This window comes from Eleginops maclovinus, chromosome 7 (assembly GCF_036324505.1).
Source record: "Eleginops maclovinus isolate JMC-PN-2008 ecotype Puerto Natales chromosome 7, JC_Emac_rtc_rv5, whole genome shotgun sequence".
Classification (NCBI taxonomy): domain Eukaryota; kingdom Metazoa; phylum Chordata; class Actinopteri; order Perciformes; family Eleginopidae; genus Eleginops; species Eleginops maclovinus.
Genome location: NC_086355.1, coordinates 17,837,966 through 17,861,671, shown reverse-complemented (window position 1 = coordinate 17,861,671; position 23,706 = coordinate 17,837,966). Strand labels below are relative to the sequence as shown.

General features: G+C 37.6%; 2 protein-coding genes across 6 annotated transcripts in view; both read right to left on the bottom strand.

Annotated features, from left to right (window-relative positions):
* Positions 1 to 212: 212 nt before the first annotated feature.
* On the bottom strand, positions 213 to 3,579 carry LOC134867603 (motor neuron and pancreas homeobox protein 1-like). Of its 2 annotated transcripts, none has more exons than XM_063888306.1 (3): positions 2,985 to 3,579; positions 2,041 to 2,201; positions 213 to 1,396 (listed from the first exon to the last, which is right to left on the bottom strand). In XM_063888306.1, exons 1-3 carry the CDS (start codon positions 3,451 to 3,453, stop codon positions 1,067 to 1,069), a joined length of 960 nt encoding a protein of 319 aa, XP_063744376.1. In that variant the 5' UTR covers positions 3,454 to 3,579; the 3' UTR covers positions 213 to 1,066. The 2 variants fall into 2 exon arrangements, with proteins under 2 accessions (XP_063744376.1, XP_063744377.1); XM_063888307.1 differs by having other exon boundaries at positions 2,041 to 2,198.
* A 13,706-nt stretch (positions 3,580 to 17,285) lies between these two features.
* The window catches only part of myo1b (myosin IB), a 65,787-nt gene continuing 59,366 nt past the window's right edge, over positions 17,286 to 23,706 (bottom strand). For all 4 annotated transcript variants that reach the window (XM_063887415.1, XM_063887416.1, XM_063887417.1 and 1 more), the window contains 7 exons: positions 23,191 to 23,265; positions 22,967 to 23,101; positions 21,961 to 22,067; positions 21,715 to 21,847; positions 20,566 to 20,718; positions 19,533 to 19,663; positions 17,286 to 19,440 (listed from right to left, as the gene is read on the bottom strand). In XM_063887415.1, coding sequence (XP_063743485.1) covers positions 19,308 to 19,440; positions 19,533 to 19,663; positions 20,566 to 20,718; positions 21,715 to 21,847; positions 21,961 to 22,067; positions 22,967 to 23,101; positions 23,191 to 23,265 — 867 coding nt within the window. In that variant the 3' untranslated portion in view covers positions 17,286 to 19,307. The remainder of the gene's footprint in view (positions 19,441 to 19,532; positions 19,664 to 20,565; positions 20,719 to 21,714; positions 21,848 to 21,960; positions 22,068 to 22,966; positions 23,102 to 23,190; positions 23,266 to 23,706) is intronic.

Sequence of the window (23,706 nt, the reverse complement as noted above, 5' to 3'; positions counted from 1 at the left end):
AGTATATATAAATGACTTACGAGTTTATGACTTATCTAATTGATAGTTACTACCAAGTCGTCAAATGAAATATAGATATGGCCATGAATCGATGACACAACCCCAAGAAATCCCTTAATCAGAAAAATGTCATTTGAGATTGCATTTAGTCTGAATTGAATGGACTCATCACTTATCACACATGAATTCAATTTTATTGAACTATTGCTCGCCACAAAAACCACTAATATTGCTTTAAAAGTGAAATATATTAAATTCTATAATGTTAAATTATATTGACATTATAACATGCTTAATATGATACGATTTTACAAAATATGGGGTAGATGCCTTAACAGGAAATGTAAAATACAATACAGTACGTGCAGCCTCTTTCTATAACTAAATATAACATGCTGTTTTAGGAGATAATTGTATACTTTACAGTCACATAAACAACATCTTAGAATTTTCTTTCCACACCCCATGCCCCTAACCTTACTAGGGTGAATATGAATATATTATTAGTTATTCCTTGTTTAAAATATGAAAAACAAAATAACAATTGATGGGAACATGTATCCAACATTTGTAACAGACCGGCATGCCCTGATAACAACGTAACACTGACAGTCTTTACAGCATGATTTCCAAGTCAATTTTTCTGTTTCTTCATCCACTACCTTCCATAAAAGTGCTATCGTCCCCCATTCATAAGTACATGTTCATATAAAGATAAATTAATTCATTACAGATGATAGGACAGGAAAATAGGCTACGTACATCATGCGCAAATTATAAATCAGAATTATTTGTTGATGGATTACTGACCATTAAACCCATAAATGTCCAAGAACAAAAATGTGGCACTATTCTTATATAATGTGATGAGTTTTAATATGAGGCCTGATGTGCACATGTCGGTATCCTTTTGCTTATTTGGGATATATAGTAGTATGGGCAGGGCTATAAAAAATGAATGATCCTCTTCATGCCACCATGTTTGTGTACCTGATTGCATTGTGTATTGTCCCTAAGAGTAATAAACATAAAAAGACATACAATAAAAGCATGCTGCCATTTACAACTATGGGAAAATCCCACTTCTTGTTCTTGGGCTTTCTTCCTCCGGCTCCTCCTCTGAGTAATAGTTCCCTGTTCCTTCTGCAGCATGCCTCGAGAAGCCTACGGAGCCTAAAGAAGCCGCCCTCAGCACTTCTATCTCCTCTTTCTCATCCTCATCATCCCCTTCTATCTCCTCTTCATCCTCCAGGCTGGAGCTGTGTGAATCACTCTGAGGCTTGGCATTGTGTATATCCATGGCAGCTCTTTCTGTGTCAGTCAGAGGTGACTTTTGTTCCTTGGCTTTGCGGCTTCTCTTCCACTTCATACGCCTGTTCTGGAACCATATCTTAACCTGGCGAAAGACAAAAAGAATCATGACAGTTAAACATAGTGTAAACATATTAGGTTAAGTAGTCGGGGTTCAGGCTGCAAAAAATGATAATCCTTCCTTACAGTATGTATAGCTTATGGAATGTACGGAGATAAGGGCCAGATGTGAATTTTGAAAAAAATATATATATATATATATATATATATTGTAGTGCTGAGATTAACTTTAAACTCAGAATTCTGACTTAAATCCCAGAACTAAAAAATAATTCACATGGCCCTAATCCTTTTCCATAGGAATGCTGAAAAACAGGACACCTTGATTAAATAAAACTTAGGAACAAGGAAGAACCAAAACAGTTAAGGATATAGCACATTTCAGACACAAAGCCAATTCAAAGTGCTTTACAAAAAGCATTAAAAAACAAGACACAAATAACATATACAAAACAGATAGAAAACGCAGTTAATGCTGCATGAGATGCAGAAGTATAATATTAAAATGTTGTCAAAGCATCTGTTAACAAAAGGAAGAAAAAACTAAGGTTTGATCTCATATGTTCTTGAAGTTACATATGTGGCGACGTGAGGAATATACTCACACATTGAAATAATGTAGCAGGGGGTAAAACAGTTCAATACAAAACTTGCTACAGGCTCTCTTACCTGAGTCTCAGTCAGCATGAGTGAAGTGGCAACCTCGAAGCGTTTAGGCCTGGACAGATACTTGTTGAGCTTGAACTGGTTTTCTAATTCTAGCAGTTGCTGGCTGGTGAAAGCCGTCCTGGGCCTCCGACACTTCCCCAACAAACCTGCATGGCCTGCTGCTATGAGGGGATATAAAGAGAAAGAGACAAGTTATTCTTTACAACATTTATTTATATTGCTGTAAGAGCACTATACCTCTCTTTACAATATTATGGATGGTGGGCCTATAAAAAAGGACGGAGGCCCAACTGAAACTAATATATAGAAAGAAAACTATAATTTCAAAGATTTTTATCAAAAAGATTTATTTTAAATCTTTCAGTTTGGTTTCCATTTCCCTGTTTGCCTTTGTAGGGCCTACCTACCTGTCTGTCTTCCTGCCTGTATATCATGTTTTCTCTATCCGTTAACATTTATTGCCTTGATGTGGGGTCGTGGTGAGAGGATATTGCTTTGGAGGGGTAATAAACCATAACACAGTAGACCATTACCTTAATGAAAACACCATAAATGTTATCAATTGATTAAGTAGTAGGTCTATTTCAGGTGCTACCTTTACGGTAAACATTGCATGTTATTTTGATGAGATATTGTGCTTAAAAGACAACAACTCAATGTCACTGCCCTTTACAAGCCAGTACCAAAACACAGGTGTGAGAAGGAGGCTTTTAAAACATTAATTTATGTTCTGACCCATTACAAAAAAAACGTTTTGTTTTTTTCTTTTATTAAGCTCGGTAAAACTATGACTTTTGGAAATCCATGTAATTTTTATGGGATTGTTTTAAGTCTTATCCACAAATTCAGAAATGGATAAACATTATGCATGTTAGTTTTTTTGACTATCTTCAGTTGCAGGAAGTAAGACAAATAAAGTGTATAACTACAGGAGATGCACTCACCTCCATACTCTCCGAGTCTGGGTATCATCATCCCAGCCCTGATCCAGGGATCAAGCGGGTGCGTCGCGGCCATGTGTGCCCCCTTTAGCTGTTCCGGGTACGGTTGGACCAGTTGCGTGAAGCCGGGGTACAAAAAGGCGGGATGCTGGCCTCCGAAGGCCGCCAGAGGATACATGGAGCCGTGATGCATTCCGAAGAGACTCCCCTGGTGTAGAGCAGTGAATCCTGACTGGGACAGACTGAAGAGCTGCGACTTGGATAGGGCTCCTTGCTGCGCTGGAGAACAGTTTGTTTGGTTTGGACGTGGGGAGGGCGTCTCCGAGCCACGGGTTGACACAGGACTAACACCGGGGCTTCTGCTGTAGTACAATCCCGGCGATGCACCATCACTGTCCGTCCTCTGCTCCACGTCGTGCGCCAGTAACGCGTCAATACGAAAGTTTTTAGATTTCTCCATGGTGGTAGTCATTCTGTCCCACGATGAACTTGAAGCACTAATTTCTGAGAACACTTTGTTTTTTCTTAAAGTTTACAAATACTGCTTTATTGTCTCTCCTCTTCCCCTGAAGAAATCTCTCTGACCCACTCCACTTAAGGCTTGTGCATAAAAACCACTTCACTCACTCCAGCATTGAGCTGGGAAATTACTCGCACCCACAGCGTTATAAAGTCTGCTGCGTTGTGATTGGCCAGAGCCATGCAGCACAGGACAGGGGAAGGGTATATATTTTTTTCTTTTTAAGGGTTAATTATAGGCATTGATGCACTCTTGTATCAGCTATATGAATTGAACCCAAGACAAATGCTTTTTTTGCAGCAAAGTTGTAATTCTTGGTTTCCTTCCCTTCTCAAGCATTCACGATTCTAATTATTTGCCTGTGAAATAATCTATATCTATAATATTGTATTCTCTTTCTTTCTTTCTTTCTTTCTTTCTTTCTTTCTTTCTTTCTTTCTTTCTTTCTTTCTTTCTTTCTTTCTGTTATCTGTCTGGCAGTTTGACTGCCAATTATGTCACTGTCTCACGTTTGCTTGAGGTTCAACTTCCTCAACAAATATCTTGCACAAACATGTGTTATATGTATTACAAATGTACAAACATGGAGACACACACACATAAAACACTTACAGTCTAATTCCGGCAATTCATTTCATCTCACTTTAAAGATCTGACAAAGAACATAATTTTACAACTAATTCTTCATTATATTTTATTGCTTGCTAAGATTGACAGAAACCCAACAGTTCTTATCAGTGGTTGCTGCGATGATTATCGGTCATCACCACACCATGGAGCAGATAAAGAAGCATTAAACTGACAGAGAGCAAACTCATTTTCTCTCCCTGCAGACAAATAACGTATAGACAGGTGACCCAAAATCCTGCAATAGTGGTCTGGTTTATAATCCAAATGTACACAATTAAATAATATATGTGCAAATAGTAGCCAGTAATTTGATTTTAAAACATTTCTTGTCTACTGTTGTGAACTGCACATTGAAAAATGGTATAACTGTAACCAGCTTTGCAGAAGATATCTGCCTAAGCTGACCTGATCCGGAAAATGCCCTGACCATATTCAGTTGCACATAAGTGTCCAAACTGCATCTATCTGCCACAGTTTAACCAGTGGTGTTTTCCTACTGGTTTATACAGGACTGATAAGACACAGTCAGGGGCCTGGGAAAACCAACTGCACTCACCTGAAAGACAAACACACCAACACCTGCTGGACTACCCAACGTATAAACTTAAAGGACTACGGATGTGTGTGCAGGCACGTGCGTGTATCTGCCGTATGTCACCATCAAAGAGCAAAGAGTTTAATAATATTGTTTTTAAATATTTCCCGATGTTGCAAAAGAAGGATTTTTATTTTTGTGGCTTTTATATTGCAAACTTGTTTAAGAAAAATGTGTAAACAATATTTGGTTGTATAATTCATTTAAAAGTTTTGTTATAAATAAGATTAATAATCATGTACGTCATTAAGGAAACTTTTTACATTAATTGCATACATTTCAAACTGAAGGTTACTCAGTTGTAAATTTGAGCAATTATGTAATTTATTTTCCACTTCCATGTATGATCAAACAGGTCACAGTAATGTGTGAACAGGATAGGACTGCAGTTGTAAAAGCCAGTTGTAAAATAATTAATACTCTGTGATCTGATCTCTATAAGATAAGGGACGCTATATCTCACCATTCTAATGAAGCTTTTAGAATACATCTTGATATCCTAGCTCAAATATCAAATCATTTGAGATAAGGTCCTGCAAAGATAAAGACGCCACATGTGACATTTCACACCACTGAGAGACATTTTCTTTGCTGGGCTAATACATTGGAATTGTGATTTATAGTCATTGAATGGCCATTTTGATAGCCCTTAACAAAAGAGTCTTTGTATTCACGTAGCTTTTATCAATTCAAAGAAAGATAGTGCAGTCATAATGTGATACTTTGTACAGTCATATACTCCGTCTGAGGATAGAGTGATCAAGTGTTTGAGGTTGACCTATGTATGTCTTCTCTGATTAATATGGAAACATTGTTCATAAATGGCATTCCTTCATCTGCAGCTGCAGCATTTATTAAAACAGGGGTCAGAAGTCAGGGCCCTTTTAACTAATTTGTTGAAATAAATCATTTTTATTGTCGCTATTTGCAATCCCAATTTTTTTTGCTTGGTGTCTGTTTTGTCATATTATTCATGTTCATATTGAAGTCAATATTTTACATTAATTTAATATTTCAATTGATATACAATCTAATCATTTATCTGATATAAATCAAGTCAAAAACAGAGGGCAGTTGGTGTTACTCTGCTGAGATAGAGACATACAACAGTTGCATTAGCATTAGCAGGGTTAAGCTAGGTTTGTAACCTCCATCTTGTTTCAAATTAGCAACTAACTTAGTTATTTGTAATAAAATGAATCACTAAGATGTAATTCTATGTTAATTTATTTTCTTTTTCATATATATTACAGATAAAACCAAAGGGGAAAACAAGTAAACAAGTAACATAGCTAGCATAGCTAGAGCTAAGGCTGGTTGTGGTTATCTCATCAGCTAGCTTCTCCGTTGATTTTGCTTTGTTTCTTTAGCCATCGGTTGTTGGATGTTCTCTGTGGCAGAAAAGTGCTTTACTTAAAAGTGTCCAAAAGTTTGAAGTATTAATGAAAGTGACATTTAGTTATTGTATTTTTTCATGAAGAGGCAAAAGGACACTCAGGAAAAAACCTACGCATGACCAACAAACCACAGAGTCAAAATATATACAAGAGAACGTCTTAGAGACTCAAATAAGTAGGCTAAAACTCCTCTCCACCCTTAGCTGTAAAAAAAAAAACCCATTCATGTCGCCTCTATTCATACACGAATGAAAGAGAGGTTAACCCAGTGGGCGATTCTGTCAGGCCTCCATAGTTAAGAAGCAAAAAGGTTACACCATTCTTCCATGGTGGTGAATAAGAACATGGGAGAAGCTAAATCAAAGCTGATTCGATTTTACTTATTTGATCACAAGAGCTTGTTTTTTATGAATCACATGAATTGCAGTGGCAATTTGCCCCCAAAACAAGGCTGCCTGCTTTTTTATTGAACATTGGCTATTTCATTGACTAGAGTTCATAATGAACCGCTGCCAGACACATACATGGAATCAAACCTAGTTTGAGAGAGATACTTTACCAAGAATGACCTGTGTTTTATATCAAAGTTTTGCAAATTGAGTTACCTAACCTTAATAGTGAATTTAGTGATCCAAGAGACACTAGATTATAGGACCAGTGTATTAGAGTAGTAAAATATGACTATGTATCCCAGGAAACATTGACGTTAGAAGAAAATCCCCAATGCATAGAGTATAAAAACGCCCGTTGTTCTCCTGCTGTCTGTGTGCTATTGTGGTTTATAGTCTAATATCTGCTTTTGGTTGCTATTGTTGTATCTATTGTCATGCCAAAGTTTTGCTGTGATTCGCCTAATGGACCGCAAGGGAATAGAACATTTCCTGGTTGAACAGGGGTGGGTGTTCAGGGTTGCAAGGTTCAACGTCGTTCAAAATGAGTTGATTAATGACAGCCGTCACAACTGAGACCGGGCCATAATGAGGAGGACAAGAGGGAGGAGCGGAGGAGGAGAAGAGGAGGGACAGGAGGGGAGGCGGGAGGAGGAGAGCCGAGATCCAATGATTATTACTTAGCACAGTAAACAGTGAGATGACAGTACAATGAGATGAGGATTCAGGGTAGAATTGGAGGGGGAGAGGAGAGGAGGCACATAGCTAATTAGTCCTAAACAGAGGCCTGTGAATAAGAGGAGGAGACAGACACACGTAGAGCTGGTTAACACACAAAGACAGGGGCGGCAGAGTGGAGGCTGCAGAGAGTAGTTAAACATCTGTTGCTCTGTGGGACACCCAGTCTGCTCTGTAGGGTCAGGTTCCCAAAATACTCATTACCCAAAATATATTCTTCCTTTAATGCAAATACATGATGGTTGGTTTAAACCCTTCAGGAAAATGGGTCTTGTCTGTAAGAAGTTTTGAGTGTGAACCATTTTCTTATGCAATATGTCTGCTACTTACTTTATAGAAAGTAACATATGCAACTTGTTTCTTCAAACCTTTCTTCCCATGCTATTATCTTTGAAGAACTTCCTACTTTAACAGGGTATACTTTACACTGTGAAACAATATGAACAACCCTTATCCATACTTGACATGTACTCTCCCCGCTGTGGGACGAATAAAGGATTTCTAAAGCATCAGCATTTGCCAAATCTAATAAAGATCGGAGTCTTCCTTTTGGAGTTTGTTGCATAAAGATCGATAGATCCTAGCCAGAGGTTAGGATTTAAGGGTTATATCTTTTTTACAAAAGTCATGAGGAAAAAGGATAACAATTGTGTAGAGATAAACTTGTGTCAATTTCAAATCTCCCATCTAAATTATACAAATATCTAGAAGGTCACTCGGTAGCGCAAACCTCCTCAAAGGTCATGTCTTATCTCACAATTTTAACAAAAAAGGAGAAAACTCGTGTTTTCAGCGCATGATTCGGATACGCTGCATAATTTAATGGGTTCTTCCTTGGCCCATTCTACACTCTTCCAGACAATTTGATGAAAATCAGCAGTAGTTTTCAGTAGTCCTGTTGACAAACAGAAAAAAACAGAACAACCAAAAACATAACCTCCTTGTCAAGGGTAATAAAATTACAATGTACAAATACCAAATCAATTTGGGCAAACATCTACATATTGAAAATGATTACTGTACATGACGATAAAATCAAGCTAGACTCCTGCTGGACTCAGACTGAATGTGGATGTCACGCAGCTGTTGATGGTGTGGATGTTGGTGCAAGTCAATCAAGTGTGATTAATCCATTGAAGGAAGTACTTAATAGAAAACAATATATCAAGGAAAACAAGCAGAGTCTTGTTAGCTTCCTGCTATAAATTCAATTCAATTTGACTTGATGTTGGCGCTTGAGGAACAGTCAGGAGATCATGAAAGTTATTGCAAGCCACCTGTTAAAATTCATGGAAATACACCCAACAGTGGTCAAGACATTTCACTCTGAAACACAAGTGAAACATATAACTGGACTATAAGTCAGAAGGGTTCAACCCTAAACCGAACACCATTAAAGGGTTATTATCTGGGGACCTTGAATATCTATAAGAATTTTCAATTTGACAATCAGTACCCGGACAAAAGTTAAAACCCAATATTGGATGTAGAAACATAGTGCAGAGCACAATTTTCTTCTTTAAAATTATTTTTGTGATTGTCCAGACATGACGATACACCCCTGACAAAGGACAAACTGAATAATATCTTCCATTCCAATCAGTTGCTTCTTTTCCATGCATTTGTTCTATTACTATTCCTCCTGCTTGTTTAATCTAGTCCTCATCATTCTCACCATAACCCTCCATCCTGCCAAAGTGGAGACAGTTCAATTAGCCTTGCGATCCACAGACACTCCCACCAATCCATGTTTGTGGGGTTTAATCAAGGCAGATTTCATGCATGCGTTTGCATGAATCTGTGTGCATAAGGGTTAGGGTTAGATGATGAAGGAGAAACACATAATTCTTCATCGCCACCTCACCGACACAGTCTTATCACCTCTCCTCTCCTGCTTTTTATGTCACCTCTCAATACACCCACACCTGAAGATTGTTGGAAATAAAATACAACCTATATTGCTCAAGTAAAGACGATTAAATAAAAGGGCTGGAGAAGGAAGCTTGTGATTCTGGGAATGAGTCCCTCAGGTTACTGGAGTTATTGCTTTGGAGACTGCAGGGATGTTTCTGCAGCCTTTATGTAAAAGAGTATTGGAATGACCTGCATGATGATTTATGGCTTTAAAGCAATTTGGATAAAAGAGGCAATAAGCAACATTGGTGACATGTGTCCTCTACACAATGACATATTTTTTGCCTGGATTGTATTTTAAAGATATTTGGTTTACATAGTGCTTTTGTCTTGTTCAGGCAGGGTTAACAACAAAATGGTACATGCTTCTTCTGTTTATTTAAAAGGGGAAAAATATAAATACTGAAATTCTGGAATTAAATTATGTTAAAAAATATAAGAAAAATATAACACATGGAAAGTGCAATAGATTGTTTAAATATATATATGTATATATATATTATAGTATTTTGTTTACTATAGTCAATCAAATTATAAATTAAGGTTACATTTTTTGTAGAAAAATCGTACATTACTCACGAAGACCAATGGAAAAATGAGCTTTTACATTTTTTGCCTCCATACAAATTAATAAGTAATGTCACTGATACTGATTTAAAATATTAATGTAGTTTAAAACACAGGAAATTCAAATAGGCTTATGAAATCTGCTTTGCGACAAATGTGTTCATGTGCTTTTGTATCAGGAGGTTGTGTTGTAAAGCCTATCCAGGGGTTAACGGGGGATTAGCTTGCTTTAATTGGTCGTTTTGACAGAGGCGGGACTGACAGGCTTAGAGGCGGGGCTGTCACTTCTTGATCTATGTCGCTCCACACTGAAGATGAGATTTCATTTTCCTAATTGACCCGCCTTCCCCCCCCCCTCGCCCTGACTTTACACCTTCTCTCGTTCTTGTAATGCTCTACCTTCTGCTAGTATCCCCATCTGTTCATACCCTTCTTAATTCAAAGCCCCCACCCCAGATGTTGCTTGTCTAACAGCAGTCTGAACAGTTTAATTAGTTACAGTGATATGCAATAAAAAAACAGTTGTTGAACTGATTAGTGTCGTTATAGGCCATATGAAGCGCCTGATGAAGAATCATTATTCCCACTGTGAGCATCCTCTGTAATAACTGGAAATCACTTTTACAGCTCTCTGATCCAACACATAAACAGATATTCAACCCTCATGGGATGTGAGGGACTACACACTGAAGGGCTTTGACCTTTAGTCAATAGAACGACACATTCAAATCCTACCAATAATACCCTGAAAAATACTCCATTAGTAGTAAAAGTCCTGCATTCTAAATATTACTTCAATGTATGTTATCGGCAAACTTTGCTTGAGAATTTTAATTTGATGTTCCCTGTGTTTGAAGTGTTTTTTCGATTAATGCTTATGGATTAATACTATTGCTCTATGATGCATTTTTTATGAATATGTATACATTTATTGTTTCTATTTTAACTCCTTTACATACCTTTGGATAGTTTCATTTATAACAATGCATCTTGTCTTTAAGAACATCATATGTTTGTAATGTTGCTGTGCTTGGAGAACCATGTATCTCTAAAAATATGACTTTTCTTGAGTTTTCCAGAAAAACAGCCCTGTTTTCAGCGTTGTGATGAAATGATTTCTGGCTGATCCAAGTGTATTTTGCTTAAAGGGTAATCTCAATACAAATAGGAACAATTATGACTATGTTTTTCAGAAAAAAATAATCGTATTTATCAGGATAATGGATTAACCTTATTCCAAGAAGAAAAATCACAAGTTGTAGCTTTTATTAGGTCTTGTTGATAAAGTGATTGCCGTCATGAGATGAACATTTCCTCACTTCACACGTTTGCAGTGGTGAGCAGGTGGGGATACACACTTGCTTGTTCACATGCCTGTGCTCCTCCTAATGTCTGTAAAAGAGCACTTAATGATGTGTGTGCAGCTAGTTGCTTATCCATATCAGTTCTCCAGCTGCTTGTGTTCACACGTGCATGCAGACTTACACACCGACTCACTCAAACACACTCATGGCCTATCACTTTGGTTGGTGCAATGATTATTAAGCACAATTTAACAATTTACTTGTTCAAAGCTATTTCTACAAGTGCCATTTTAGTCATGAAATAACTGTTTACTTATTTGTGTTTCTCCTTTGGTTGGAATGTAGAAAAGCACACAAAAATCATCTAAGCTAAAGCTGAAAAAAAAACATAATGTCTGACAACCTTAACCCTAACCCCTGCCCTTAAACACTCTCTGGACATACCATGCCTACATTATATATTATTTATTATTATAACTTTTCCTTAATCATTTAAATTATATATTTTTCCACAAGTAATAAAATACAATCTGAATTATATTTATAATAATAAATCATTTAAAACAATCATAAATTTAGTATATAAACCATGATTATCGATCTCTAAGCTTTTACTTTATAGGTTCTGTATATCGAATAATGCATTAAAAAGTCAGTTCCAGCATTTTTCATAAAATACCTTTGGAGAAATCGACTTTTCTACATTTCTGGAATGTATATTATATATAGTTTACTCCATCCATGAGAGGAGCCTGAACCCCCTAAAGGAACCCAGAAGCATCACCAACAGATCGAGGCCTATTTATCTCAAATGGAGTCTTCTACTTTCTGCATCATGCTATGTTCAGCTATCCACAGATGGTGCAGCAGAAGCCCCCTTCTTCCCTCACTCTTTAGCTCCCCTCCTCCCTCCATTCTTGCCTATTGACGTGATAATGGCTACAAATTGATGAAGCCATTGAGTGTACCGGTGACACGAGGGTGAGTGGGGACACAAACTCTCCACCACCCAGTAACACTCATTAATCAGTGCTCTGCCAGCACCGTCCCCTCCTTCCAGACTGCTGACACACTACCAGGAGGCACTCATGTAATTCGCTGTCTCACTTCTGTGTTCTTCTTCTCTAAAACGTCTCAGTCAACAGAGTGCATATTCATAGTAAAGAGAGTACAACTGAAAAGGCATCCAAAAAAACTCTTGAATTGGATTGTTATCCCTAGAAATGAAAGAAAATGTTTGGAGAAATAACCTGCATGATATTTTGTTCTTAGCTCGATTAGGTCTACACCATATCGAAAAGATAACTAGTTGTGATTTTCAATGACTGATACACAAATGTGATATGATTCACAATATCTAAGGAATTTATCATTTTAGTATAAAACAAACGTTTAATTTATCACAATGGGATCTCTTTTGAACATAATCTGTGCCAAACCTATCTAGTCTGAGATATGTATTTCTGAAGCTCCAAAACACTTTACACATATAATTAACTTTAACAAATATTCAGCTGTGCGATATTACTATTCTACTATTTTGGATCCAATACATTGATTCAATGATAAGGTTGACTATTGGTGCTTTTAAAACATATTGTAACAACTAGATTTTTCACAAATAATCATCAGTTATGTGGATATAATGGCTTGTGGGGGGGGGGGGGGAATAGATAATACTACTGTTTCATTCTGGTTTTAATGCAGCCATTAAAACCAGGAAAAGACACTGGTGAAATATTACAATATCAAAAATGTAAGACGATGTAGTTTCATACTTTAATATCAATGTTATTTCTATATATTGCCTAGCCCTGATTTAAACCTCAACTGTGTTTTCAAAACGATTTGTTTATAGCGAAAACGAAGGTGAAAACAACACAAAAAATGACCTCCAAAACTAGACATTCACTTCATTAACCCAACATGGTTAGACGGCAGCTAAAATATGACAGACATTCTGTTTCCACTCTTGATGGGTGGTTTCATTTAAATCACAGCATAGATTTCTGTCAAAGTAAATCAGCAGTCTGGTGGCCAACGTGTTGACATCTACATCCTAACTCCCTCGCTCGATAATGAAATCAGCCTTGGCGCAGTGACAGCTCAATACAGTCAATACGGTTAACTAACCTCCAGCACACATAAAAGATCTGCCTTTCAAAAAAAAACAATTTTCACAGTGTGAGTTGGTGAGAAAGTAATTGATCTTTCATTCAATATCTGGAAACGATAGCACTTTCTGTCGTGTGGCTGGTGAGGAAGAAGTTGAAAAAGAAGACATTCTTAAAGTTTATTTGGGTGTTTCATATGTTAGAAGTCATTGCTGAAATATATTTAACAATTACAATAGCATAGAGTAGATTCAAGACCACATTTAGATAAATGCCTTGTATGACCCGGTTGTACTTCCAAAATTCAGACAATATGCTTACCAAATTACTACAGTAAAGTCACAATATGCCAGTACCTCAAAGTCCAATATTTTATGTTGAAAGGAGGTAAGGCTACTCATGAAGATTCCGTCTTTAATAATATGCAACATAAAATTAATGGCAGACAGAAAAGGTTCGGAGAAGGAGAAATGTGGGAGGGCTGGATGTTGAATTTAGAGATTCATTATGTTCGCACTGAACTTTGATTGTATTGACTCTAGACGGCCGTAAATTCAGGACTTGGAAAAACCCGTAGTACTCAGCCAGGGGCATAAAAACCAGAGCTTCCTCGGTTTAACATTATTTGGTTTAATTTGGTCTCCTTGGTGACCCTGAGGTGCAAACTGAGGTCACACTAGACAAAGTTCTAGCTGTGAAGCGGCAATGTTGCATTGTTGGGGAAGCAGTATTGTCCAGCCAGCAAGAGAACATCTTAAAGTCAGCCGCTTTTGGAAGGGAGAGAGGTCAAAGCCTCTTCTGCTTATGTCAAATGCTAATGCTTTTATACGATTAAAATACTATTTATTTATCCCGTTAACATTAAATAGACCAACATGAACTTGACGAAAGCAAGATCTTAACAGTTTTATTAGCTTCTTTCACAACTGTTAAAAGACCTTTAGGTTTGGAATTTCCTATATTCAGACCAACAAAAGATCAGTGCTTCCAATGGGAAGTTGTTGTTGGCTCCACAAGCTGGATTTGAGTGGCCCCTAGTGTTTGGATTATAATATAGAACTACACAAATACAGAGAACTATAATGGTGGTGCAAGCAATGTCAGGCCTGTTTTAATTCAGGAGCAAAAAATCTCCATAGTCAAGGCCTAAACAATTCATAAAGTAAAATTCTCAAGAATAAGGGGACTCATTAAATATGGACTTGAGAATACAATTTAAAAAAAGTACCAGTATTGAAAATTTGCATTCACTAAACGATCAAAGTTTTCAAATGAATATCATTAGCCAAACAGGTAATTTTTCCTTTATAGCGCGAGACCACCCTGTAAACCACAATTAACTGTTTTGAGTGCACACTGGTTTCTGGTGGACGTTAGGTGACCTGTGTGTTCTTTAGCTGAGGTCACTTTTCCAAAATGTTTGGCATGTATCAAACATTTCAGAAAGCAAACAGACAAAGTTATAGTTTCCAAAGTTAAGAAAAACGGCATGTTATCAGGGGGAAAACCCTTATCCAGGCCGCCAATTATCTTGGCTGCTAGCATCAGGTAACAATTTTTAAAGACATCATTTATCCACAGGCAATTATGTTTTAACAGTAGGGGATGAGTAACCATTTTTTCTTATCAAAGCAAGTGGTTAAGGGATGCAAGGATGAATTGGTTTGGCCGTGTACAAAAAAAAGCATGTTAGTTCCTCTGGTTGTAGTTGTATACAATGTTCAAATGCACATGTATAGATGTCTGATGTGATTGATAATATTCATACAGTGCTTTAACAAAAATTTGGAAAAACTGTATGTTGAAAGATACAGAGCAAGTGAATTCCTCACCTGCACTTAAGTTTATTGCATGTTTTGTTTTTATTGCGAACAGCATTTTATTGTGGTCCAGTGATTGGAGACAGGATATGAAATCCCCTAAGGAGAGTTCCCAAACGTGTCCTGTTTGCTCCAGAAACATAAGCTACTGTATGATGGGTTCTGCATGTCAGCTGAGACCTTTTATAGCATTCTTTTTTGTTTACATGGAGAGATCTCATTAATAAACATTTCAGTAAATGTGCCAGATTCAACCAAGACGCTATTTTTCTCTAAAATAAAAATAATCTTAAAGCTTTTTTTTAAAGTTAAATATGTGTTGCTTTATGTAGTTATTGCTGTACCTCTATGCTAGCAATAAAATAGCAACATGATGTTGTCATATTTAAGTATAACTGTATACAGTCTTACTTCATTTTACAGATGCTTGATTTATACATGTTGTACTGTAACATGTTAAATACAATAAACAATGCTAAAAGAACATTTTTAAAAATCCATGTTTGCTTTAGAAAAAATTGACCAATTCCAACGCATCATTTAAAAATACATACTTTTAAAAAGGGTTAACGAATGCAGGTTATATTTTTCTAAATCTTGATGGCTGTTTAATGCTTCATTAAATCCATCAACAAGGACCGCTTCTCTATTGATTATACTCCTCTAGCGCCGTCTTGTACCTTTTTGTGTTTTATTGTAATGTCATCCGAAGTCCACAGGATGTCACTAAAGACTACCCAATCTCAAAAGCTACATGGTACTTCCTCCGATGTGTCCCCACTCTGTGAGAAAGGACTGCATGTTCACCCTTCAGTAGAAAATGTGTGTATACTATTTTATACTCCTACTCCAAGACATTTAATATGCCAGTATGTTTACATCTAACTGAGAGCTGTATTAGGTGGGTAAGGTGATTCTGAAATGGGTAATGAAGCACAAAGAGTCCTGATGGTACTTTAAGCATATTTTGGTGCCAACACTTTTGTACTTTTACTTAGGTCAGTTTTTGTAAGCAGGATTTTTACTTGTAACAACTCTTGCCGTGCTTTTATGCTGATTTAATTCTGACTGTTCGAATACAACAGATTTTGCAGTACAAGGGATTGTGTTTTGTACAATTCCAACTCCCACCGAGGGGTTGAGTATCCACTGGGAGGCCGGGACTCCTCCTTCCTTTCCCAGCCTGCAGAGTGGTGGGAACCGGGTACCGGGCAGCCCAAAATGGTATGCTATTTTTACCAGTCAATCTGAGGGCTGCTCCCTGGAGACCTGCTGCCGGCAGCTCTCCCCAAGCCACGGAATTTAACCCCAGGACAGCTTTCCCCAGATGTGATGGAAAACATCTGGCCAGCTGCTTGACTACAAGGCCTGATCGTTCAGCCTCTATGCTAACCCACCCCCCACCCTTTTCAGTCAGGGCCAACCTCGCCTCGTGGTCCTGATAAAAGGCAGCCAAGGCGGCCCTCAAAAGATTGTAAGATTCAGTCATTTAATTTTGAAGTGTCTAAAACATCATGCAAACTCCATTCTGCCTGTTGCCATCAAACTGTTAAACTCTTCCCTGAGTGTTTGTATGATTATATGTATTTGATCTTTTCTTGAACAATATCATTTAAATTCTAACTTTACATTTTTATGTTCATGTTAATATTGTAATACATTTGACTTTTATTTCTTATTAATTAAAACATATCTTATGCATTGTTTTATTTTAGTTGCACATTCTTACTTTACATTTTTGTTTATATAAATATTTGCAATGTTTCTTTTATTTGACATTTGATTTAATTTATTGTGTTTACATACAATTTTCATTTTATTGTTTTATTTTATATCCTTTTTTTAGTTTGTTATTTTTTCAAATGTATTTTGATTTTACATTTTATTTTTCTTAGTTAACATAACTATCCTTATTTTAGATTTATTTAACTTTAATTTATTTTAACTTGCTATTTTATATATTCAGAATCAGAATACCTTTATTCGTCCCACAAAGGAGAAGTTTACATTGTTATAGCAAAAGTACAGCACCAAAAATAGCTTAATATTAATTAAGAAGCATGCAAAAAATATTAAAGATCAAAATGGAAATTACAATTTCCAAAATACACATCCAGTACCAGTACCAGCATTTTAAAAAACTGCATAGGATGTATACAATAGTGTGATAGCAGCCAGATGTTAGTATTAAAAGTGGAAGAATATAGTGTAGTTAAATATCTAATTTCATTCTTTTTTCCACATTCTGTATTGATCATTGTCATGCAAGAATAAGTGCGAACGATGAAAAATAAAAATTGTGACAGAATCCAAGAATAACATTTGTTTATTACGGATTTTTATTTAATTTAAAAAAAGAAAAAGATTACTTGTAAATGCAACACTGAATTCTATTGAAACATGTCCATATTGTGTCTCAGCACAGGTTTACATTTAGGCACACAAGAATGCAGACATCATTTTGCAGCTATAGCCATTGTTCAAATACAAAACAGAGAAAAAGGGAAAGTGGGGGTGGTCACCTAAGCTGTGCAGTGCCAAGGAAGAGAAAGCATCAAAACTGGCATTTCTGCTCCATCGTTCGCGGGACAGCAATAACTGATTTCTTGAGTCCTTGTGTCGTATGTGACATTAAAAAACACAAAAACGTACAAACCCAGGTTAACCGGATTACAAAACCAAACCAAGTTTTGCTGCGTTATTCCCTCACAGACACCAGAGTACAAATAAAGATTATATACCTGAAAATATATCACTTGGTCAAATTTGGCATTCACGTAAATATGTACCAAAGCTGAAACAGAACTGGTTGATTATTTCGGATTGATTATGATAGTGTGTGCTTAGAATTTGGTTTTTCTCCTTGAAAAATTACACATTTGGTCAGAGTGGGTCAAGCATTACAGTAGCTCAAGCAGCAGTGGCAAGAACAGCGTTTTTTTTTTACAAACACAGCAATTTAAAATGACTAAAGAAACCCCTCGTCCATGCCAGGGCCACAGCACACGGAGCATATGTACAGCTAACGGTACAGTGAGCTAGCGCTCTGTGGGAAAGAGATTAAATTGAGACAAAGCGTTTTATTTATTGCACACAAAAAAAAAGATTGATATCCAGGGTTTGGCTTAGAATCTGGCCATAGATAGATATTACAGAAGGTGTAGGTACTTTTTCTTCTCGTTTGGGTACTTTTTCTGCCATTATTGTTTATAAATTGTGTCCCTCAAAGCTTCTACATGACATCATATGAGTTAAGGATATCAATTCAATTTAAAATGAGTCTTCGTAGATGAAATAAAGCTGGGTTATCATCAAAACATTAGGTAAATGGAAGTTGATCACGTGTTGTGCTGTAAAAATGTTCAAAACGTACATTACATTGGCCTCCGCATGTTCAAAACATCACATTTCTTGGCAATGGTGTTGTCAAGAACAGTTACGAAAGAGGATTAGGGCCACAAGTGATTTTCTTTTGGAGGGATGACACGTCCCTAATCCTCTTCCGTGAACAGGGAACGGCACCCACATGTGTTTTATCTACGTTTAATATTTGTACAACGACACATGACAAGTCATGTGACCTGTTCAATGGCACATACAGGAGGGTACAAAAAGTGGTTTGACAATTACGTAGCAAATTACATTTGACTTCTCAACTGCCCACTCTTCTTTGTTTCAGAGAAAATATATATATATATATATATATAGAAAATAAAACAACATACAATCAAATATCAGTTCAGCTCATCCTCTTTTGGTTACACCGAGGTGAAAACAAGTGCAGTATTTAAAGTTCTTCAGAGTAATCCCAGCCCCAAAAGTTCCCAGTTCATCTCAAATTCTAAATAAAGCTGTCTGCTTAAAGCCAGAAGCACTTTAAAAATGGATGAGTCAAGGCCAGTTGAGGCTTCAAAAGTGTCACTAAGTTCTTATAATGACATTTTCTCTGAAGAGTAAATCAACATACAGGCAGAACAATCAACATCGCCACTGGTGGACACATTCCTCTTGCGCTCCACCGAGATTTTTTTTTTGTTTCATCCATTTTTCAACTCTTTATCCCAGTTTTACAAAACACCAGTGAACATTTGACCAAACTTTTGTGGCATGCAACCCAGATAAGGGATTTCTTCGCCAAAAAAACAGTGGTGGCAGCTATAGTGGTGCCAGAGTAAATCTGATAAGAAAGAGAGTGAAGGAAAAACAACAACACAACAAAGGCGAATAACTGCACTGTCAGTCCTCAGGGTGGGCACTGGGGGTGATGGTTCTTGAATTCCGGAGTAGGCGTTGGTTTTGAATGGTCCCCCTAAAGAAATCTGGCGAAGACGAACTGCACTATACCGTTGTGGGCACCGACACCTCCAGCAGGCGGTTGTTCTTGCGCTTGCAGGACACGCTGTTGCCGTTCTTGGTGGCTCCCTGGATGAATTTCACACAGACTTTGTCGTGTTTGAACTGCACCAGAAACCTGCCACGCAGACACATTGAGCCACGTTGTTAAACATATTCCAAGTCGGATCATTTGAGCAGAATAACTAGATTTTGACTCCGTTCTCTTACTCGTCTGAGATGTCGATGTTGAGCTGCTCACTGTCTGCAGCCGTGGCCCCGGTGCGGTGAAGTTTGGTGATGATTTCAATCAGATGTTCGCTGCTGAGTAGGAAGTCTCCTTTGATGGCGGAGGCGGATCCCTGGAGACAAATGACACAATGGCCTTTGAATCAAAAATCATGAAGTTCAAGGCAACCACATACTGCTCATTTGGTACAGTTGGCTCATGTACTGGGGCTCAGTCCCTGCTGAGGTGGATGCTGGTTTGAATCTGGCCTTTAGTCCCTTTACCCATGTCTTCCCTTCCATATTGCCCTTTCAAATCTATCTCTCTAAAAAACACCAAACTGGCTGATTCTTAAAAAAAAAACTCAAGCCCAGTCCTCTGTTATCACACTTTATAATGTTCGATAAAGACATGATACCATTTCTTTTCCCACCGAAATCAAATAAGATGTAAATATAACTTTGTATGGATGCACTCTGCTTGCACTACCCATCCAAAAAATATCATGCTGAGAACTGGGAAAGAAGAAGTCTACTCTTGGATGGAATACATAACCCACAATAAGACTTTCCCACACATACACAACTAAATGCAGTAATTTAGATTCTTTAGCAGCATTCAAACATTCAAAATGACATTTAAAGAGCATCTTTGAGCAAACGATTTAATTTAAGTGATTACTTTATATTTCTGGTGCTAAATACTCAACATTAGTCCGCACTGAATGTACCTCAATGTCAGTTATTCAACTAAGTAGCTTAAAGTTTATACATTTTATTGATTTTCGCCAGTATCAGACCCTTAGTGTTGGATGGGCACACACTTACACAATGTTAAGAAAATGCTGTGTTGTGCAACTTTCTATTCAGTGGCATTTAAAATGTTGCGATATACCTAACAACACAAAACGCTTTTTCTCACAACAGACAACTTTGTGAGAAAGCTTCACACTTCCTGCTGAGAGTTAGATTAGATGATCGATACTGAATCATACCTGCACTAAAAATCACACTTCACAACATTTCTGTCCCTCACCTCTTTGAGTTTGAGAGCGAAGAAGCCGTCGCTCTGCGTGCTGACCGACACGCTGGTGAGGTCCGGCAGAGGAACGCTGGCCTTCACCTGACCCGTCTTCTGGTCGGCCAGCACCACGCTGTTCTTAGTCAGCAGGAAGATCCGAGCCGTGCCCTGCAAGCGGAGCAAATCAAGTCATAAATATTATTTATTTTTTGGGAATGACAGGGCAAGTCAAGATTATTTAGGCATTTCAAAGCTCTTTACAAAACATTGAATTTCTTTTCTGACATAATATACTATTAATATATTGTACTGTTTTTTTATATTTTCCACATACTTTACTTGGTCGTTTTTTCTTGATATTTTCGAACCCTATACTATGTATCTATTAGTAATATTTTTGACTATACTTCTTAGTTTTTTATATTTTATACTATTATACATTGTACTATATTGTGTAGTTTTTCTGTGCGATACAAAAGAGAAAAACACAAGATTATATTTGAATAGATTTAACAGTCATCAAAAAGCCAAGATCATAGCAATGAAATAACCTAAAATAGAAAAGAATACTGTCAAAAAATCTAAATCACTCTGCTGTGTCTCATATGTATAGTTGTTTGATTTAATAAAAGGGAGTGGCAAAAAGAAAAATTCTACAGAACTCCTTCAAAAAAATAAGAGTTGCAACAGAACTGCAGTTTCTGGTAGTTTGCCCCAGATAAAAAGGGAGCAAAACAGAACATTACACTGCTTATTAATGTTTAGTTATGACTCTGGGGACAAAAGGCATAATGGGCTTTATCAACAGTATTATTTTGAATCAATTATTTTACAGCCTCTTTTAGCAGCATCGTTTTATCTCATCTTGAACCTGGGACAGGGTTTTAGAGCAAAACATAAATCCCCACGTGTCTCCTATCTGCAGAACAGAAACTAATGCCGGCTGTTAAGCTGTCAGAACACATCAGATTGCCTCACAGCTGGGGTGAAATACCCAACGAAACCACTTAATAGTGTTGTGCTTTACCAGGCCGGTGCGGAAAGTAGAGCTGAACTTTAAACAGCAGGGTGACTGTGTAACCACAGCTCATATTTTGGACTTCTCAGAATCCATTTGGCTTGAGTAAAAACAAAACATATTACAGTGTTAGTGATCTTTGTTACCTTGCCATTAGCCCTGTTGATCTTGTTAACCACGTCGGCCAGCAGCACCTTCTCGTCCATGACGCTGTTCAGTTTCTGATATTTGGGGTTCTTGCTGATCTCCAGGTAGTCTCCTATGAACGGCTGGCTCACACTGAGATAAAACACATTGGTGCCACATGAGGTGTGAAGTTTCATGAACTTAAAAGATTTGATTTGTACCAATACCATGAAATAAACAGCAGTGTCCCTGTCAGTTTAAAGTACCTGCTGGCGTAGAGAGCCTTTTTATCCTTGAAGATCTCACTGGCCTCCAGCTTCTCCTCGTACACGGCCTTCTTCTCCTCCGTGAACTGGCTCCTGTATTTCTTGCACTGAATACACACATAACAACAGTAGTTCAAATAAGAATGTTGTATTAGGCATAACATATTATGTACAGTAGGTGGTGGAAGAATTACTTTTCCTTAAGTAAAAAAGAGTGAAAGTCCCTTGTGGTTAGGGGTGTGGTTAGGGCGCTGGCTGCTGGAGTGGTAGGAGTGGCTCAGCCGGAGGCCAGACAGCTGATTGGGGTCAGGTAATCAGGCACTGATTAAAGTCATGGTCGTAACCTGGTTCTGGGTTCTTTTGCAGTAGACTGGGTCTGAGAGAGAACGGTCTCCACCTCCCAAGCCGGACGAGAGCGACTAGCCAGCAAGAACGTTGTTAACGGGCTGTTCGGAAATAAATATATTTTGTTTCAAAGTACCAGTGGTCCTTTCATCATTGGGAACCCAGGTGTGAGCCCGAACGCTCACAGTGGCACCTGAACAGGAACCTCAGCCATCTGGCCTCCGGCTGAGCCACTCCTACCACTCCAGCAGCCGGCGCCCTAACCACACCCCGCTGCCACACCCCTCATTTAAATTCCTACTTAAGTAAAATCACAAAAGCATGTAGCGTCAAAATATAAATAAAGTAACAAAAGCAAAAGTAGTCCTTATGCAAAATTGCTCAATTAATAACATATTAGTGCATCATAATAATTAAAAGGCTAATATTATTATTGTATCACTTGACAAAAGGTCTGATTAATTTGATTTAATTTATATATTGCTTTTTAGCTTTACCTACACTTAATCATTACAAAGTGGATTTATATTTTTGTAAGACTGCCCTAATGCTCGCTTTGTGCCGGCACTTCAGGAGTGTATAACACAATATTCATATAGATAAATCTGGGTGAAGAGCACAGACAGATGAGAGGGGTTATATCTGGTTATTTGTGACCGACCCTCCAGAGATGGAAGATTCTCCGCAGCTCTGTGTGAACTCCATCCAGGAAGATGTAAGGCTTAACGGGCCAGTTCTTGTCTATGGGGGACATGGAGGGCATGGTGCTCTTCAAGCCCAGGAAGTATTTCTGCATCTGAAATAATGCAAAAAAGCAGGTGAATAACGTTTCTAGCCAAGATCTTTGATGAAAAGCAACAAAAAAACTTTACAGATTCTACTTACAATCCTCTGGATGGTAAAGTTATAGATCTTCTTGCCTGCGTTCGCCCTGAAGAATTTTCTGTACTCTCTGCGAACCTTTTACAACAGAAAAGGATTAAAAAAAAATGTCAATCCCCTTATGGTACCCATTAGTTGATTTGAAGAAGGAAACGGAGGGAATAAACTGACAGGGGGATGACAGTAAACAGTTAGCACACTAGAACAACATACGTTTGGTTAGTCACAAACAATGAAGACTAGGAACAGATAACTCCAAAGCTGGTGGAATTAATTAAAATGACAATTACTGGATGAATTACAAAAAGTCGATGACGGTTATGACAAACAACCTTCATGCCGACCTTAATCCTACAAATTGAGTTGTAACCAGGTGCATGGTGATCAATTAACACAATGAAAAGATTAAAAACTGCAACAGATGACCAGTGTTACGACAGTAATATAGTAAAACAAGGGGGAGACGTAACAGATTAGCGCCACAAACTGGGACACGCACACATTTAACACACCTAAAGA